Genomic DNA, 19,681 nt, shown 5'->3' on the forward strand with positions numbered 1-19,681 from the left:
CACGGGGCCAGGCTGGAGCCCACCCGAAGACAGGAGAGGTGCCAACAATGCAGATGTGCAAAGCAGTTGAGACATCGGTAACACGGCCCCCCGGCCCACCTGCCGCCCCTCAGCTCATGGGGGCTGACACTTTCTCCATCACCCCAAGACCCAGATGGGCATCAGAGCGACCGTCCCATTTCAAACCACAGCTCTGTGGCCGCTACTCTGAACGATGCAGCCATCCAGACCGCGCAGCCACGTCTGCCTCGCCAGCCCTGCAGCTCTCCAGCCACCACCAGCCACGCGACTTTCTCCTGTGCCAACTGCGAGCAGATCACCTCCATCTCTGGACCAAACGCATTACTTTACACCAATGTTTACCACAAGAAGGAAGACGCTTGCATCCCCCCTGCTCCACTACCAACACCTTTGTTTTTTTTTTTTTTTTCTTTTATACAAGAGCTGTGTATTTAAAAAATATATGCTTTTTATTTTTAATTTCCACAGCATAACCCCGAAGGATATTTTGTAATGAACAACACAGAACCCTACCCAAACCCATCAATAAACCTCCAAAGTACTGCATTGACTTCAGAAGGGGGATCAGCTTGCAGGGCCTCTAGGCTCCATCTCCGCCCTCAACACTGCCTCTACTACAGTGGGACCGGAACAAGCCCCCTTTCTGCTGGCTAGGCCAGGTCATTTGTCCTAGGCTGTGATGCTTCCGCAAAGGAAGAGCATGCCAAGCAGATAGAGAAAAGGAGGCTAGCTCACCAACAGCGAGTGCTGGGTCACCCACCAGCAGCACTGCTGCACAGAGCCCTTCCCTCGCTCAGCAGGACTGTGCTGACCTCTACCTGGTCATGTCCCCAGCATCTCTGCAGCCAGGGTCTCCAAAGCCAGGTCAGCACCATTCAGCTGTCCCCCTAGGGACAAGGGCTCAGGTTGTGTCCCCAGTTCCCCCGCTCTAAATAGAGGTTCTTTAGGTGAACCAGTAAACGAGTAAGCCAAGAGGCCACTCATAGCACGCTCAGGCTCCACGAGGTCTTGGTTCAGGAATCCGAGTCCCCATCGGTAAGGATCCAGCAGGCCCACTTCAGCATTGCCTTCGAGATCCTGCAAAACCAAAAGGTGAGCCAGGGTGAGAGGGGACCCAGCTACCAACGTTGTGCCAGGGAAGGGAGACTGAGGGGGCACATGAATTTGCCTGCCCAGGCACACAGGTGTCTGCCCAGGCAGGGGACACAGCCACTCTCTGTCATGCTGCAAGGGGTAAGTCAGCGTTCAGGGCCCAGCAACGATGCAGGGACCTGAGGCAGGGACTCAACAGGGGGGTCCCCAAGGGCACAAATGGCAGGGTCCAGGTGCCCAGGGCCAGCAGCCCTAGGGCTAGCAGTGCAGGAGCTACGGATGCCCGCAGAACAGGCGCAGCTGAACACATCCATCGTTGCACTGACCTGATAGATCTTATTTGCTCGCAGAGCTCAGGTGATGGGGGCTCGTATTTGTACTGGAGCGTCTTCTCCCTCACATACTGCAGAAGGGAAGAGGACAGTGAATCTGGAGCTGGAGTTTGCCTCGCATTCCCCTGGGTAATCAGCCACAAAAGTGACACTGCATCTCCACGCATCCCAAGGCTTCTATAAGCAGAAAGTCAGGGGTCTTTCTCTCACTCAGGCCCAGGTCTCCTGATCTTACTTTACCTGGAGATGTGGCAGAGGCGCCAAAGATGTGCTGATTTCCACCCAGCTAGGCCACATGCTCCCTCCCCAGCACCTCCCTGCCACAGAGCCTCTTTGACCCCTGTGCATCACAGCTCTGCTATGGCTCTTTGGAAGACAAGGAAGGTTGGCTCTGCTGGGGCCACCCAGTCTCCACCTACTTTCAACTGCACAACCCCACCAGAGCCAGGCCCTGTTACACAGGGACAGGCCACCAGCCACTTCATCTTTACCGGCTGCAGAGGTTCACGTTGCTCTCGCTTGCGGTCCAGACCACTCGCTGAGGATGCCTGCTCATCTTCCTGCTCAGGAGGTTCCTCTTCACACTGCAGCCTGGTCTTTTCTTTTCTGCTCTTCTTTGCTCCCTGGTTTCTGCTCGTGTCGCTCTCACTGTCCAAGGAGGCACCCCTGGAATGCTGCTTGTGCTGCTGTCCCTGGAGAGACCTACGAATGTCAGGCAGTGTTTGGCTGTCTCCCACCAACAGCTTCCTCTTGGCACCCACAGACTGTCTGCTGCCACAGGGGGCTTCTTCCCGCTTGGTCCTAGCATGAGACAGGCCAACCTTCGCTGCATCAGGAGGGAAAGCCGTGCCACTGGAGTCCGCCTGCTCTCTGTGAGATGCCCCTTCAGCTTCGGATGCCAAGCGGCTGCTAGGCAGGACAGGAAAAGCTGGAGAGAGGGACAACTCTTCAGCCTGGGAGCGTCCTGACGCCTGTGGGCCTTGAGCAGCACTGGAGGCTCTGCCGGGTCCCTCCGCAGCTGACGTCGTTCGAGACGTGCTGGCCTCTGCAGCGTCGGTATCGCCATGCGAGCAGAGCAGGGAGGGGGACGACGTCTCCACGGGGACGTCCTGCAGCACGTCCTGGCTAGACGACTCCAGCAAGTCAGGGGTGTTGCTGTCAGCAGCCATGTTCATTTGGGGCTCTGGAGCATGTGGAGAATCAGACTGAAAGGACTTTTCTGGTAAGAGAGAAAACACTGTCACACTAGGCAAGAGGGAAAGGGAGGTGCTGCTGGTACCACAGGGTAACACACCCTGTCCTAACACATGAGATTGCAGAGGAGGCCATCAGAGCTGACACAAAGTAGGCACAGAAAACCTAATGCTGGAGATCTAAGGCGGGCGCAGGACTATTTCCTGGCCAAAGGAAAGCAGTCCAGCATCAAAGAGGAGCTCTGTGTTCATCCAGTGAGACACACTGCACCCCACACAGCACAGGAACTCACCTTCTGAGGAGTTCAGAGTCAAGGAAATGGGAGGAAGCTTGTCCCAGGGGTTGTCCAGGGATGCCTCCGAGTTCTGCGACAATGCTGTTGACTCCACAGCTGCAAAAACAAGCCAGGGAATTGATTCTGGTGAACTGCAGAGCTAAGAAATCTGCTATCCACTTCCAACCCTGAGATGGCTACAAAGAACTGCGTGCTGGGTGAGAGACAGGTTCAAGGAGGGCTATAAAGCTCCTCTCCAGCCAAAACTGGGGTGCTAAAGCTTCACACTGCCCTGGGTTGCCCATTCCCATCTGCCTCATTTCAGCCAGGCTCCTTCCAAGGCTTCAGGGAGACAGGTCTTCCCTCTGTGTGCCCTTTCTGGTGGGACTACCATAGAGACTCATCTCACTGCTGAGGCACAGAGCCAGCTGGCTATGCTGAGGCATCATTGCATCATGCTCACAGAGCCCAAAACACCCACTTGGTGAAGAGAACTGCCACCCTCCTGCACTCTGGCACACAAGAAACCCCCCAGAAGCTGCTCAGGGCAACTGCCCTGCAAACGTGGTCCTCACAAGGGACAGGAGTTTGCAGACTTGCCACAACAAGCACACGTTTCTTGGTGGGCACAGCTACAAGTCCTCAGCTCTGCTGTTACTTCCTTCTCCGCTTAATGTGGGAAGAAAATGGGCTGAACAAACTTCAGAGAAAAAAACACTAGAAGTGTGGTCTTGCTACTCACGGCTGACTTGGGATACTGCACTCTGGTCAACTGGCACCCTCCGATCATCACTGCTCTTCCCAGGAGTCATTTCACATGCATCTACAATGACAGGGGCACCACAGGTCATAGCACACTGCTCAGCTGGAGCAAATGAAATCCTCTCCCCCCATCCCAGAGAAGCCCCGGCAGCCCAGAGGAATTCCAGCACCTTGGAAGCACAGGAACTAAGATGCCAAGAAGGGAGACGTGCCAGGCAGACTCCTGTCCTACCCACCCTGCAGGACAAACAAATCCCTCAAGATGCTCTGCAATTTGAGGGCCTGCAACTGTTAAAATTTCAACTTCTAGGTGTCCAAATGTGTCTAGGTGTCCAAATAATAGGGTATTAAAGTCCCTATTTCACAAGCTTGGGTTCTGAACTGCCCACCTGCAACCTTCCAGGTGAAGCGCAAGCACTGACCTGCATTGGAGGCATCACAAGCTGCCTCCTCTTCAGGAGGGATCACCAGGATGTTGGCTGGGACCATGAAGACATCCTCACACGGCTGAAATGAGACGCACTACTTGGCTTCTGCCACATAGTCCCACCCGAGCACCAGGAGCCCCCCCAAAGCTGACAGCTGAAAATGCATCTCACTGCCCACTGTTCTTCCCCTTCCTTCTCCCACCAGCCCCCAGAGCGGCCTGTCCCCACAAGGTGACACAGTCCTATCTCAGTCAGGGACAGCCCTGGGTCACGCACACAATCACAGCAGCCCAGACTGACCTCTTTCTTGCGCTCTGCCTCCCACTGGGTCACAAGAAGTTCTTTCTCTGCTGCTGGCAGCTCTTTGGGCATCTGTAAATCCAAGCATTCCTCAGCATTTTGCTTCAAAACCTCAAGCTTGTTCTGCCCTATTGCATCAATCAGCTGAGAGATAGATGGCTCTGGAATAAGAACACATGAATGTTACCACAAAAACCACCTTCATTCAGGCACACACTCTAAGCAGCCCCATTTGCAGATGTCCATGACTGCCATGTGCATTGAAATCCAGGGAAAGGAACAAAACTCAGCATTTCCTCTTCATCCAGGAACTCTCTTCTCCTTTTTCTTCTCAGTCACACAGCATCCTCACACATCTTCCAGACACATTACAAGGGTTACTCTGTCATGAGTGTGCAGCCATTTCAGTATGACATGCAATAAGATAGGGACAAAGGAATATCACCACTACAGCAAAAACTGCCCCACCAGAATCAGGGAAAGAAAAGGCCTTGTCCGAAGCTCAGGACAATCCAGCAGACAGGGACAGCGCCCTGAACAGGACCAGGAGCATCGGGGAACCCATGAAGCCCTTCAAGCTGCAGGCCAAGGGTCTAGCTTGGCCCAGATTTAGTCTGGCTCCCAACGAGCAACAGACACGTTGCTGCTCCCCGCTGCCGCCGTGACTGGGGGCATCCACCCTGGTCTCTGGTGAGAACAGGCTTGGGGCTTCTCCCAGGAGCAGGGAGGGAGAGGGACAGGGGCAGGACACATCAGGCACAGCACTCCGTCCAGCTTCAGGGCGCCGTCGCTCAGCTCACCTGTGAAACTCAAGAGTTATTTGTGCTGCACCTGCCCAAAACAGACCCAGCTCAGAAGAGCCATGAGCCCCCCACTCTGCTCACCCCCAGGCAGACGCAGCTTTACATGCCCCTCCACAACCCTTTACCTGAGCTGGGGTCACTCTTCAAGGAGAGGCTCCTCCTGTAACGATCGTTGAGGAGAGAAAGCAGTGTTAGCACCAGGACACGTGCCTTGTGAGGCTGTACAGAGCTTCACAAACCACCCTGCCCTGCAAACAGCAGCCTGGGGAACGAGCAGCTTCTTCACTGGGGTCCAGACCCAGCCACCAGGCTCAGTGTCATAGTTATCACCCCTCAGGGAGCCTTGTTCCTGGAGAAAGGCCTATGGGGAGCCTTCCAAGCCTCCAGAGCTGGGGTTCCTTGGGAGATGCTGAAGTAAAAGACAAGCTATGCAGGGCTTTTGCTCAGCCTCACCCAGCTAAGCGCATTGGCTTTGCACTTCCCACTAAGCTCATCTCGAGGCAAGGAGCTGCACAGATTAATCTGGAGCTGCCACAGTATGTGGCCACCCTCCCTAGCCAGTGGTAGCCACGACAGAGCCTGTACCGGATCCTGTAGCCGATTGGGGTCTGGATATATTCCCTGGCTCTGTACTTACAGCCACAGCTCCTTTATCTTCTGTAGCACTGAGGGCTCCCGGTTCCTGAAATAACAGAGGGACCAGTTACTGCTCAGCATTTCCTCCAGTTCTCTTCCAAAGGGTGGGGGGTCTCCACCACAACCAAGTCATACCAGCAGAGTTTCCAAACTGGCACTGTCAGCGCCCAGCATCATGCTGAGGGCTCTCAGCCTGAGCACCGTGGGGCAGATGCCGCCAGCAAATCTCCAAGGAGAGGAGAGAACCCCGCAAACCAGAGACCCCAGCCCGTACCAGGGGACGTACCCATCCGATGACTCCAACCTCTGCCTTTCCATGGGCAGCACAATAAACCGCTGGACAGTGAGAAAGAACTCGCAGTCCTCCTGCAGAGCAAACGGAGCCCATGAGGCACAGGGGAGTGAGTCCCCCCACCTCCAGGAGTGCTGAGCACCCATGAGCAGCTCTAGCAACCCTCCAGCCTCAGTGAGGGACATGCACAAGGAAAAGGCCATCCACTCCCCTTCAAGAAGGGGTTTCGGATACCCTCCTGGTCACTTCACAGCCCTTTTACTGTCAAGAGTGGTTAGTCTGCTGCTCTGGCTACCCCACCAGTAGAAAGTCTGAACACAGCAATCATGGACAGCAAACAGGAGCAGACCAAGGACTAGCACCCAGTTCCAACTAGCAGCAGCAGATCCTCCAAAAAGCAGCTAGCCTCAGGCCAGGAGTGCACCCTGGACGTGTGTGAGGGGACAGCAGTGGCACGAACAAGTGGCACATGCCTCCTCTGGACATGCAGTTGGCAGCCAGAAGCAGGAGTGGGATGGCCAGGCTTCTGCTACACCACGTCCATGTCATCTAGCACCCAGGCTTTCCACTGCCACAGAGCCTTCCAGGAGCTGAAGGCTAAAAGTCTACTGGGTGAAAAGGTTTCCAGCAGCATGAGAGGAGCTAAGCCAGCCCTCATTTGCCTCTGGGCCATTGAAACAATCCCATCAGTGCCTCAGGTACAAAAGCATGCAGGAAGTGAGGCACGGTTAGGGAATAAGCCACTGTCACACATGAAACAACAAGAGTGCCTTACCAGCCTGGCCTCCTCCCGGAAACACACCATGTACTTCTGCAAGACGATGATTCTGCAAATAAGGCTGGAAAACTTGAGCTGCATGTGGGAACTAGGGAAAGAGCAGAGCAGAATCATCTTGGAGAGATGAAGAAAGGGGTCACCCAGACCTGCAGTGCAGCTCCCCTTTCGGCTACTCCAACCACCCTGGACAGACTGGAACACGTCTCAGAATAAGCGTGAGGACTGAACACAGCACAATGCTCAGAGCTGCTTTTTATCCCTGGCTCAGTACCAGCAACTAGCCAGTTACTCCGGCCAGCTGCAAAACAGGGAGGTTATGTTGAAATGGGGAAACTGAGGCAAGCTGCTAGCACTGAAGGAGCTGGAGACTGAGTCACAATTAAGCCTCTCTGTCAGCTTCAACATTCGTTTTGGGATCTCTAGACTTAGCCCTGACCACACAATGTAGCACGCAGAAAGAGCAGCAAGGCACCACCCTGCACTCCACAGCCAGCAAGAGCCAGAATCAGTCACGGCTCCAAGTGGCAACACCAGAGGCAGAACACAAAACCCTGCCCCTGGAGAAAATGCCACGCAGTTCACCTTTCCCAGTTCAGGACAGCGTATCCTCTCTTATCCCTGGGACCCTCTCTACTGCTCTTCCTCCTCTACAAACAACAACCCCTTTGGCAGAAGGCTGTTTAATGCTGTGTAAGGAACCTACTTTTCTTCGGCCTGCAGAGCTTCTGACGTAAGGACCACGCGGATGTAGTAGGACCCGTCTGAGACTTGCAGGACGGCATCTTGTGGCACCCCGTCTTGCCCTGGAGCGTTTGGGTCACTCAAAACCTACCAACAGATTGAGCAGAGAAGAAAAAAAATAAATAAGCAGGTCAGGAACTGTGGGTCTCCAATGAGCATTTATCTCCCCATGTCAGCTCTTCTTCCATTCACACCACAAATCTTTCTCCTTTTTCCACTCTGCTAATAAGAAGCCATCTGAGTTGCCTCAAGAACCTCAGTTTCCACAACGGACTGTAGAAGACTGACCTGAAAAAAAGTGCTGAAAACAATGCTTTCCACAGCAGGATCTTGCTGCAAATTTGCCAGCTCTCAGAGAGAGCCATGACACGGAGCGCTGGAGCTGGATATCTCCCCTAGCCAGGTCAAAAGTACCACCAAGCACAAGAGAGAAGCTGCACGTCCTACCCTTGCTAGGTCTCATATCTATTTGTGTACCTAGTTGTCCCACAGCATCTCCACCTGACCCTATCACAGAAGGGACCATGAAGCTATTAGAAGGCACCAGTTAATAATTCAGTTATAAATATATTCATATAACTGCTTTATTCAGTTAGATATTTTACACTTATGTAATTATCTTAATAATTAGCCCACTGCTGACACTCACTCAGTCCTCCACGATGTTTGCTCAGAGGCAGAGAAGCTGCTCCTGGGCTGCAAAGAGCCAGAGGGACTAGAAGAGAGCGTGACAGTTCCCAACACCACATGGAAGGAGCAGCACCATCTCGGCTCTGCTTTTATTCCTTCCTCCGTTGTTCCTATCCATCCAGCCTCAAGCAGGCAGCAGTTCCCTTACTACAGCTCCCTTCTGCCACACTGCACAGGTCACTGTCCAAAGGAGCTAAGCAGGAGAAGGATTCATCACCCAGAGCCTCATGGCCTGAGCCATAAGGCAAGAGGCCCTCGCAGATGGACCGGCATGCAGACCACCACCATCCTGCTCCCACTGTACACCCATGGAGCTGTTTGCAGGGCCTCTACATGGTCCTGGCTGCTGCAGGTGACCCTGCTTGCGCAGGGGGGCTGGACTAGCTGATCTCCACAGATCCTTTCTAAGCAGAGCCTCTGTGGACACCCCCAGGACACCCCCTTTCTCAGCACGTCCCTCCTCCGACTCAGGCCACCCCCACACAGGCCCCGTTGTGGAATCATAGAATCGTGACAGCTGGAAAGCTCTTCAAGATCATTGAGTCCAACCACAAACCCATCACCACCATCCTGCTAAACCACGTCCCTAAGCACCTCATCTAGACATTTCCTGAACACTGCCAGGAATGGGGACTCCGCCACTTCCCTGGGCAGCCTGTTGCAAGGCTTCACCGCTCTTTCCACATATAAATTTTTCCTGATATCCGATCTGAACCTCTCCCGGCACAACCATTTCACCCCGCACAACAGCCCACAGCGAGCGCAGGGACACAGGGAAGGCAGCATGCGGGAAGCTCGCAGGAAAGAGAGGCCTCGGCGGCCCCGGGGAGGCAGCGGCGCCCCCGGAGCGGGTCCCGCCGGGCAGCGCCGCTGCAGCGGGGCACGTACCCGCAGCACCTGCCCGGCCAGCAGGGGCTCGCTGCCGTCGGGCTGCTCGTAGCTCCGCAGCAGGGCGGCGATCCAGGGCTGCAGCACGTAGAGCCGCGAGGGCGCCATGGCCCTGCTCTCCAGCGCGACCCTGCGGGCCGGGAGCGGCGGCTCTGAGCGGCGCGGCGGGGAGAGCCCCGCGCCGCCGCCAGGGCCGCCAGAGCCGCCAGGGCCGCCGCCCGCGCCGCACCTGGGTTCCGCCGCCGCCATCGCGCTCCGCGCCGCCCGGAAGCGCCAGAGCGAGCGGCCGGGGCGGCGGCGCCCCCTGAGGCCCGGCGGGGACAGCGCGGGGCCCCGCGCGGAGCGGGGAGGGCGGCGCGGAGCGCGGCCGCGGGCTGGCGGCTCCTCCCGGGACATCCAGCCTCTGCCTGGTCCTCCCAGTGCAAGCACCGAGGCTGCCAGCCTGGCATTGGCAGCATCTGGGAGGGAGCCCTTTGGGCCAGTGCTTTCCCCCAGGATAAAGTGCCACTTCCCAGCCCCACACGCAGCTCCCAGCTTGCAAATCCTTCTGCTCCCGCCTCCGTGCACCCCAGCATCCATCCCCTGCCCTGAGTGGTGCTGGTCGGGGATGCCTTTTCCAGGCTGCACAGAACATGGTGACAAGGTGCATGGCCGTGGAGCTCCAAGGCAAGGGGATCTTGTGCACGGCCATCCATCCTGGCTGGGTGAAGACTGACATGGGGACAGAGAAGGTACCGTGCTGTGCAGGGATGGGGCAGCAGGAATGGGTCCGCTCTTTGCCCTAAAGCCACCTCACAGTGGTTCTCACGTGCTTAAGCCCTAGGGACAGCTCTGAGGTCTGTGTCTCGGCACAGTCCGTGCTGGTCTTGGTCCACGGCAGCAATGCTGGCCCTTGTCCCCTTCTGCAGGCCCCTCTGACGGTGGAGCGCAGCACCCGGGGCATCCTAGCCGTGCTGGCCAGCCTCTCGCAGGACACCACCGGAGCCTTCCTCGACTGGGAAGGGAACAGCGTGCCCTGGTGATGGCTGGCAGCCGGGAGCTGCAGCAGCACCGCAGCCCTGCGCCTGCTGCCCCTGCCATCTTCCCACCCTGATGGCCATCCACACTCTGCCGCTCATCTTTTGCTGCACCCGGGCTGCGAGGGAGATGGGAAGGGAATGGGAGCAACCCCAGGCTCCTGTCCCCCTTGGTAGCAGCCTGACTTGGGTCCCCCTCACTGCTGTGCTCCTGCTCCCCATCCCGGTTGCCACACTGCCACGAGGCCCTGCTGTATTAGCCCTCTCGGTTTGGGGTGTCCCCCTGTCACCTCTGGCTCCAGACCCTGTCCTGGCAGTGATGCCTGTGAAGGTGCCCAACCAGTACCCAGCACTCAGCCCCAGGCGGTCACCACAGGGCCAGGCCTTGTCAACCCTGGGCTGTCACCCTGGGCCAGGCCACACTGGCTATGGGCTATCACCATGGGGCCAGGCCCAGCTGGGCCTGGGCTGTCACAGTGGAGTCAGACTCACTGGCCCCTGGGCAAGTGTGAGGACCCATCTGAGCTGTCACCACCCCACACAGCCACAGCCTGAACAGCTCCTCAGCCCAAGAGCTCCCTGCAGGCTCCAGCCCCATGGCAGAGGATGCAGGAGGGGGGACCCCCATCTGGACCCCATAGCCTCTGCGTTGACCCAGCTCTTCAGAGATGGGCACCAGGCTGGGACACCAGCTCCTGGCTGTGTTATCTGCCTGCAGCTCCCTTGCCTCCTGGAGAGATGCTCTGGACTCTGGTTACACTCCCCTGGGACCCACAGGCTGTCCCTCTTGGGGGTCCCCGCTCCATGCACAGCCCTCCATCAGGAGAGCTGGCTTGCAGGCAGGGGTACATGCAAGGATAAGGACTGGGTCCATCGCTGGAAGATGCCTGCCCTCTGCAAGTAGGCATCCCACACGCAGCACTGCTGTTTAAGGACACGGATTTATTGAAGTCATAGGCACAGCTTGGTGCAGCAGCAAAGGGACCCACTGTCAGGATCCCGGCATGACGCAGATCTGGGGTCTCACCACGGCACTACTTGCCCTTCCCAGTCCAGCAAGGTCCCGTTGTCCTTCTCAGAAAGTTTGGAGAGCACTTCCAGCATGCTCTGCACACTCATATCCACTGTCAGGGGAGGCTGTAAGGGGAAGGGGGAAATGCGGCTGTGTATCTAAGACCTGGCATTGGTCTGTCCTGGAGCCCAGGCCAGAAGAAGGAAGCAGCAAAGGAAGCAGCTCATCAGGATGCAGAAAGTAGAGAGCCCAAAGAAGAAGGACTGAACAGGGAACCAAAGTGATAGGGGACATCAGGCACCCAGGGCTGGCAGTCACTGCAGAGTCCTGGGATAGCCCGCAGAGGTGATGGGGCCAGCGAGGAGGTCTTGCCTGTCAGGAGGTAGGTCAAGAAGGATGGGAAGGGCTTAGGTAACAACTACATCTTGCAGGAAGCCAGCACAGGGGCCCCACTGACACTCCTACCGTGTATCCGCCTGAGGAGCCCATGTCTGTTTGCACCCAGCCAGGGTGGAGGGCAGCACACAGGATGCCGTGTTGCTTGTACTCCAAGGACTGGCACTTGGTGAGCATGTTCAGAGAAGCCTGCAGAGAGACACCATAAGGGGAGGAGGAAGGTCCCATCCTGTAGGGAACACGTGCAGATCCCAAAACAGGACTAAAGGAGGACAGTGAGCTTGTGCCCCATGTGCCAGTACCTTGCTGCAGCGGTACGAGACAGCTTGAGCCATATCCCAGCCGAAGGCATAAGCAATGGAGCCAGTAATGCTGGACATGTTGATGATGGCTGCCCTGCTGCAGCTCAGCTCGGAACTTGGGCTCCCCTGGGCAGCCTTCTTCAGCAAGGGCAGGAATGCCTGCAAGGAGAGGGAAGAAGGGCCTGCGTGAAGGCAGTTCAGGTGAGAGGACCTGCTCCGTCCGCTGTGCATCACGTGAGCACCACGTCAGTGAGCAGACTGTTCCCTGCTCCCGCTGCTTCAGACCGCCAGGTTCCTCGTCCTCACAGCATGCCTGTGGTCTGTGCACTCGTCATCAGAGCTGCAGGTTACCAGGCCCTTCATCACGGTGAGAGTCCGTTGGGAACCCAAGGAGAGACAAGGTCCTTCTTTGGACCCTTTCCACCTGCCTGGGACACCCCGGCTCTGGGGGCAGACTGGGGCAAGGGACATTTTATGGATCTGAGCTATGGTGCTGTAGCTGAGGGTCCTCACCTGGCTCACCAGCAGGGACCCAATCGTGTTGGTGGCATACACCTGGGACATGTCCTCCTGCGTCTCGGTATCAAGTGAGGTCATCTTTGCAATTCCAGCGTTGTTGATGAGGAGGTTGAGCCCAGAGCCCTTCAGGTGCTCTGTGACGCTGGCTACAGCCGCCTGGATGCTGGCGGGGTCGGTGACATCTACAGAGCCAACACAGGGGGAGGTTAGTGCCTCATTTCCCTCTGTAACTCCCACCACCATCAGTAACAGGGGACAAGAGCCCAGTCTGCCCCAACATTGGTGCACAGCCAGGAGCACCTACCAAGTTGGATGATGACCAGGCTGGGGTGCTTGGAGGCCAAATGCTGCAACTCCTGCAAGAGAGGGGCAACAGAGAGGCAGGGACACATGTGCAGAGGGCTCTCTCAGCCTGCCCCATGCACAGCCCCTGGCACTGCCGCTCTGCCCCTGCACTCCCCCTGCCCGGCGCCCTCCCTGCATGTCCTGCTCCAGTCGGACAGGGCTCTGCGTCTCCCGCACGCACCATGTGCCACTGCTTCACCCGCTGCCCCCCTCCTGCAGACACCAGCCCTTCCCTGTAGCCCTTGAGGAGACGGGTGCTGTGCCAGGAGCTCCCTTGCTGTCCTCGAGGAGCCCTGGACACTCCGCACACCCCATGCACAGCTCGTCCCATGGCCGTGCTAGCCCGGCTGCCCTGCAACGGTGCCCTGCGACGGTGCCAAGACGATGCCCTGGCAGCGCCTGCTGCCCTGCACTTCCACCCCCTGCAAAGACAGCTCTGAGGAGCCTCACCTGTGCTCGCTCTCCCTTGGGGTCCCGGCAGGCTGCAAAGATCCTCTCGGGAGGGTTTTGCAATTGCAGGAAATGTTTGACCAGTCCCAGGCCAATCCCTCGATTGGCTCCAGTCACCAGAGCGGAGCGGACATGGAGACCTGCCATGCTGCTTCTCCTGCCTTTGCACTGTTATCACTGCTCTGACTGTGCAGGTGCCCTTTGCAACTCAGATTATCTCATATTTTCCCATGAGGACTTGCATCAGCCCTTGCTTCTAGAAATTCTCTACAATCTTTTGGCTATGCTCCACGTCCAAGATCCACCTTTCGCTGAAGCTGAGGACTGAGGCAAAGGGAACGGAGGATCCTCTCTAGGCAGCAGTGCCATGGGCTGGAAGTTTCCATGGCTGGTGCCCACTGTCAAGTGCATTGCAGACTGTCCTCTGCCCTTGTGCCTGCCACGTCGTCTGGCAGGGACAAGGAAGCAGTTTTTGCTCCTGGACGTGCAGCAGGACAAGGGACAACACAGCGAGGCTGCAGGCACTGGGCTGGTGGCACCTTGCGGTTGCCTTCCCTTCATAACTTCTGCAGGCCACCAAAACCGAGTCACTTTTATCCCACCTCCACCCTCTGACCTCTGTCCTTCTCCTTTCTTGAGGTAAAGGAGGTGAGAATGGGCTCTCTGAGCCCATGCAGTGCAAGTTGCTGGCCTTAACTTGTGCAATATGGTGGCCACAGGGCAGGAGGGAGCAACTGGGACACAAAAACGGTCCTCATTGACCACAAAAGTCTGGAAACTCTCCAGGATTGCTTGGAAACCCTCCACAGCTGCCATTAAGAAAACTCTTACCATGGGTCTGCTGCAACAAGACTTATGAAATGGAAGCTCCAAGTGTAACAGACAGGCAAAATCCAAGCTTGCCCACAGCCACGTCTGTGGTGGTATGGTGGCTGTTGGAACCGCACAAACTGCGGTCACCCCTTCCCATGGTGGCCCAGATGCTCCCCTGCTCGCTCCTGCAGTGCTTGGACAATGGCACCACTTGAGTGGTGAACGTGGGCTGACGGTAGGAGACCTGCAGAAGAAAACCTTGGATTTGTTGTTGAAGGAGCTTCAGGACTGGCCTGCAGACCTCCCCAGGAGGTACTGTTTTGACTAAGAAACATCCGTGGTCATCTGGGAAATTATCTGAGGGGATGACCTGTCGGTATGACCCAGGGGGTGACCTAGGAGGATGATCTAGGGGTGACTTGGGGGGGTGATTTGGGGGAGGATCTGGGGGATGGCCTTGGAGGATAACTAGGGGGGATGATCTGGGGAATGATCTAGACAGTGACTTGGGGGGATGATCTGGGAAATGATATGAGGCATAAACATGGAGATGACCTGGGGGATGACCAAGGAGATGATCTGGGGAAGGACCTGGGGGATGACCAAGGATATGACCTGAGGGATGACCTGGGGGGTGACCTGAGGAGATGATTGGGAAGAGGATTTGGAGGATGACCTGGGAGGACGCCCCGGCGGGACGATGTGGGGAATGATCTGCGGGATGACCAGGGTGATGACCGGGAGGAGCCCCGGGGGGAGCCGCCAGCCCGCGGCCGCGCTCCGCGCCGCCCGGAAGCACCAGAGCGAGCGGCCGGGGCGGCGGCGCCCCCTCCGGCCCGGCGGGGACAGCGCGAGGCCCCGCGCGGAGCGGGGAGGGCGGCGCGGAGCGCGGCCGCGGGCTGGCGGCTCCTCCCGGGACATCCAGCCTCTGCCTGGTCCTCCCAGTGCAAGCACCGAGGCTGCCAGCCTGGCATTGGCAGCATCTGGGAGGGAGCCCTTTGGGCCAATGCTTTCCCCCAGGATAAAATGCCACTTCCCAGCCCCACACGCAGCTCCCAGCTTGCAAATCCCTCTGCTCCCGTCTCCGTGCACCCCAGCATCCATCCCCTGCCCTGAGTGGTGCTGGTCGAGGATGCCTCTTCCAGGCTGCACAGAACATGGTGACAAGGTGCATGGCTGCGGAGCTCCAAGGCAAGGGGATCTTGTGCACGGCCATCCATCCTGGCTGGGTGAAGACTGACATGGGGACAGAGAAGGTACCGTGCTGTGCAGGGACGGGGCAGCAGGAATGGGTCCGCTCTTTGCCCTAAAGCCACCTCACAGTGGTTCTCACGTGCTTAAGCCCTAGGGACAGCTCTGAGGTCTGTGTCTCGGCACAGTCCGTGCTGGTCTTGGTCCACGGCAGCAATGCTGGCCCTTGTCCCCTTCTGCAGGCCCCTCTGACGGTGGAGCGCAGCGTCCGGGGCATCCTAGCCGTGCTGGCCAGCCTCTCGCAGGACACCACCGGAGCCTTCCTTGACTGGGAAGGGAACAGCGTGCCCTGGTGATGGCTGGCAGCCGGGAGCTGCAGCAGCACCGCAGCCCTGCGCCTGCTGCCCCTGCCATCTTCCCACCCTGATGGCCATCCACACTCTGCCGCTCATCTTTTGCTGCACCCAGGCTGCGAGGGAGATGGGAAGGGAATGGGAGCAACCCCAGGCTCCTGTCCCCCTTGGTAGCAGCCTGACTTGGGTCCCCCTCACTGCTGTGCTCCTGCTCCCCATCCCGGTTGCCACACTGCCACGAGGCCCTGCTGTATTAGCCCTCTCGGTTTGGGGTGTCCCCCTGTCACCTCTGGCCCCAGACCCTGTCCTGGCAGTGATGCCTGTGAAGGTGCCCAACCAGTACCCAGCACTCAGCCCCAGGCGGTCACCACAGGGCCAGGCCTTGTCAGCCCTGGGCTGTCACCCTGGGCCAGGCCACACTGGCTATGGGCTATCACCATGGGGCCAGGCCCAGCTGGGCCTGGGCTGTCACAGTGGAGTCAGACTCACTGGCCCCTGGGCAAGTGTGAGGACCCATCTGAGCTGTCACCACCCCACACAGCCACAGCCTGAATAGCTCCTCAGCCCAAGAGCTCCCTGCAGGCTCCAGCCCCATGGCAGAGGATGCAGGAGGGGGGACCCCCATCTGGACCCCATAGCCTCTGCGTTGACCCAGCTCTTCAGAGATGGGCACCAGGCTGGGACACCAGCTCCTGGCTGTGTTATCTGCCTGCAGCTCCCTTGCCTCCTGGAGAGATGCTCTGGACTCTGGTTACACTCCCCTGGGACCCACAGGCTGTCACTCTTGGGGGTCCCCGCTCCATGCACTGCCCTCCATCAGGAGAGCTGGCTTGCAGGCAGGGGTACATGCAAGGATAAGGACTGGGTCCATCGCTGGAAGATGCCTGCCCTCTGAAGTACGCATCCCACACGCAGCACTGCTGTTTAAGGACACGGATTTATTGAAGTCATAGGCACAGCTTGGTGCAACAGAAAAGGGACCCACTGTCAGGATCCCGGCATGACGCAGATCTGGGGTCTCACCACGGCACTACTTGCCCTTTCCAGTCCAGCAAGGTCCCGTTGTCCTTCTCAGAAAGTTTGGAGAGCACTTCCAGCATGCTCTGCACACTCATATCCACTGTCAGGGGAGCCTGTAAGGGGAAGGGGGAAATGCGGCTGTGTATCTAAGACCTGGCATTGGTCTGTCCTGGAGCCCGGGCCAGAAGAAGGAAGCAGCAAAGGAAGCAGCTCAGCAGGATGCAGAAAGCAGAGAGCCCAAAGAAGAAGGACTGAACAGGGAACCAAAGTGATAGGGGACATCAGGCACCCAGGGCTGGCAGTCACTGCAGAGTCCTGGGATAGCCCGCAGAGGTGATGGGGCCAGTGAGGAGGTCTTGCCTGTCAGGAGGTAGGTCAAGAAGGATGGGAAGGGCTTAGGTAACAACTACATCTTGCAGGAAGCCAGCACAGGGGCCCCACTGAAACTCCTACCGTGTGTCCGCCTGAGGAGCCCATGTCTGTTTGCACCCAGCCAGGGTGGAGGGCAGCACACAGGATGCCGTGTTGCTTGTACTCCAAGGACTGGCACTTGGTGAGCATGTTCAGAGAAGCCTGCAGAGAGACACCGTAAGGGGAGGAGGAAGGTCCCATCCTGCAGGGAACACGTGCAGATCCCAAAACAGGACTAAAGGAGGACAGTGAGCTTGTGCCCCATGTGCCAGTACCTTGCTGCAGCGGTACGAGACAGCTTGACCCATATCCCAGCCGACGGCAGAAGCAATGGAGCCAGCAATGCTGGACATGTTGATGATGGCTGCCCTGCTGCAGCTCAGCTCGGAACTCGGGCTCCCCTGGGCAGCCTTCTTCAGCAAGGGCAGGAACGCCTGCAAGGAGAGGGAAGAAGGGCCTGCGTGAAGGCAGTTCAGGAGAGAGGACCTGCTCCGTCCACTGTGCATCACGTGAGCACCACGTCAGTGAGCAGACTGTTCCCTGCTCCCGCTGCTTCAGACCGCCAGGTTCCTCATCCTCACAGCATGCCTGTGGTCTGTGCACTCGTCATCAGAGCTGCAGGTTACCAGGCCCTTCATCAGGGCGAGAGCCCGTTGGGAACCCAAGGAGAGACAAGGTCCTTCTTTGGATCCTTTCCACCTGCCTGGGACACCCCGGCTCTGGGGGCAGACTGGGGCAAGGGACATTTTATGGATCTGAGCTACGGTGCTGCAGCTGAGGGTCCTCACCTGGCTCACCAGCAGGGACCCAATCGTGTTGGTGGCATACACCTGGGACATGTCCTCCCGCGTCTCGGTAGCAAGTAAGGTCATCTTTCCAATTCCAGCATTGTTGATGAGGAGGTTGAGCCCAGAGCCCTTCAGGTGCTCTGTGACGCTGGCTGCAGCCGCCTGGATGCTGGCGGGGTCAGTGACATCTACAGAGGCAACACAGAGGGAGGTTAGTGCCCCATTTCCCTCTGTAACTCCCACCACCATCAGTAACAGGGGATAAGAGCCCAGTCTGCCCCAACGTTGGTGCACAGCCAGGAGCACCTACCAAGTGGGATGATGACCAGGCTGGGGTGCTTGGAGGCCAATTGCTGCAACTCCTGCAAGAGAGGGGCAACAGAGAGGCAGGGACACATGTGCAGAGGGCTCTCTCAGCCTGCCCCATGCACAGCCCCTGGCACTGCCGCTCTGCCCCTGCACTCCCCCTGCCCGGCGCCCTCCCTGCATGTCCTGCTCCAGTCGGGCAGGGCTCTGCGTCTCCTGCACGCACCATGTGCCACTGCTTCACCCGCTGCCCCCCTCCTGCAGACACCAGCCCTTCCCTGTAGCCCTTGAGGAGACGGGTGCTGTGCCAGGAGCTCCCTTGCTGTCCTCGAGGAGCCCTGGACACTCCGCACAACCCATGCACAGCTCGTCCCATGGCCGTGCTAGCCCGGCTGCCCTGCAACGGTGCCCTGCGACGGTGTCAAGACGATGCCCTGGCAGCGCCTGCTGCCCTGCACTTCCACCCCCTGCAAAGACAGCTCTGAGGAGCCTCACCTGTGCTCGCTCTCCCTTGGGGTCCCGGCAGGCTGCAAAGATCCTCTCGGGAGGGTTTGGCATCTGCAGGAAATGTTTGACCAGTCCCAGGCCAATCCCTCGATTGGCTCCAGTCACCAGAGCGGAGCGGACATGGAGACCTGCCATGCTGCTCCTCCTGCCTCTTCACTGTTATCACTGCTCTGACTGTGCAGGTGCCCTTTGCAACTCAGATTATCTCATATTTTCCCATGAGGACTTGCATCAGCCCTTGCTTCTAGGAAATTCTCTACAATCTTTTGGCTATGCTCCACGTCCAAGATCCACCTTTCGCTGAAGCTGAGGACTGAGGCAAAGGGAACGGAGGATCCTCTCTAGGCAGCAGTGCCATGGGCTGGAAGTTTCCATGGCTGGTGCCCACTATCAAGTGCATTGCAGACTGTGCCTCCCACGTCGTCTGGCAGGGACAAGGAAGCCGTTTTTGCTCCTGGACGTGCGGCAGGACAAGGGACAACACAGCGAGGCTGCAGGCACTGGGCTGGTGGCACCTTGCGGTTGCCTTCCCTTCATCCCTTCTGCAGGCCACCAAAACCGAGTCACTTTTATCCCACCTCCACCCTCTGACCTCTGTCCTTCTCCTTTCTTGAGGTAAAGCAGGTGAGAATGGGCTCTCTGAGCCCATTCAGTGCAAGTTGCTGGCCTTAACTTGTGCAATATGGTGGCCACAGGGCAGGAGGGAGCAACTGGGACACAAAAACGGTCCTCATTGACCACAAAAGTCTGGAAACTCTCCAGGATTGCTTGGAAACCCTCCACAGCTGCCATTAAGAAAACTCTTACCATGGGTCTGCTGCAACAAGAGTTATGAAATGGAAGCTCCAAGTGTAACAGACAGGCAAAATCCAAGCTTGCCCACAGCCACGTCTGTGGTGGTATGGTGGCTGTTGGAACCGCACAAACTGCGGTCACCCCTTCCCATGGTGGCCCAGATGCTCCCCTGCTCGCTCCTGCAGTGCTTGGACAATGGCACCACTTGAGTGGTGACGGTGGGCTG

General features: G+C 57.9%; 3 protein-coding genes across 3 annotated transcripts; all 3 read right to left on the reverse strand.

Moving 5' to 3' along the window:
* Positions 1–447: 447 nt before the first annotated feature.
* Positions 448–9,341, reverse strand: ACD (ACD shelterin complex subunit and telomerase recruitment factor). Its single transcript, XM_088529033.1, has 13 exons — positions 9,232–9,341; positions 7,616–7,740; positions 6,910–7,000; positions 6,129–6,208; positions 5,844–5,888; positions 5,332–5,366; positions 4,404–4,564; positions 4,098–4,182; positions 3,656–3,736; positions 2,932–3,030; positions 1,937–2,664; positions 1,440–1,516; positions 448–1,098 (listed from the first exon to the last, which is right to left on the reverse strand). The coding sequence occupies exons 1-13, from the start codon at positions 9,337–9,339 to the stop codon at positions 1,035–1,037; spliced, it is 1,779 nt and encodes a 592-aa protein (XP_088385159.1). The 5' UTR covers positions 9,340–9,341; the 3' UTR covers positions 448–1,034.
* A 1,828-nt stretch (positions 9,342–11,169) lies between these two features.
* LOC148593908 (uncharacterized) lies at positions 11,170–13,418 on the reverse strand. Its single transcript, XM_088529111.1, has 6 exons — positions 13,272–13,418; positions 12,781–12,832; positions 12,471–12,658; positions 11,958–12,116; positions 11,725–11,844; positions 11,170–11,384 (listed from the first exon to the last, which is right to left on the reverse strand). The coding sequence occupies exons 1-6, from the start codon at positions 13,416–13,418 to the stop codon at positions 11,271–11,273; spliced, it is 780 nt and encodes a 259-aa protein (XP_088385237.1). The 3' UTR covers positions 11,170–11,270.
* A 3,128-nt stretch (positions 13,419–16,546) lies between these two features.
* On the reverse strand, positions 16,547–18,837 carry LOC148593909 (uncharacterized). Its single transcript, XM_088529112.1, has 6 exons — positions 18,649–18,837; positions 18,158–18,209; positions 17,848–18,035; positions 17,335–17,493; positions 17,102–17,221; positions 16,547–16,761 (listed from the first exon to the last, which is right to left on the reverse strand). The coding sequence occupies exons 1-6, from the start codon at positions 18,793–18,795 to the stop codon at positions 16,648–16,650; spliced, it is 780 nt and encodes a 259-aa protein (XP_088385238.1). The 5' UTR covers positions 18,796–18,837; the 3' UTR covers positions 16,547–16,647.
* Between the last annotated feature and the right edge of the window lie 844 nt (positions 18,838–19,681).

This window comes from Tinamus guttatus, unplaced genomic scaffold (assembly GCF_059628265.1).
Source record: "Tinamus guttatus ecotype Peru unplaced genomic scaffold, ASM5962826v1 Tinamus_guttatus_pri_ptg000323l, whole genome shotgun sequence".
Taxonomy (NCBI): domain Eukaryota; kingdom Metazoa; phylum Chordata; class Aves; order Tinamiformes; family Tinamidae; genus Tinamus; species Tinamus guttatus.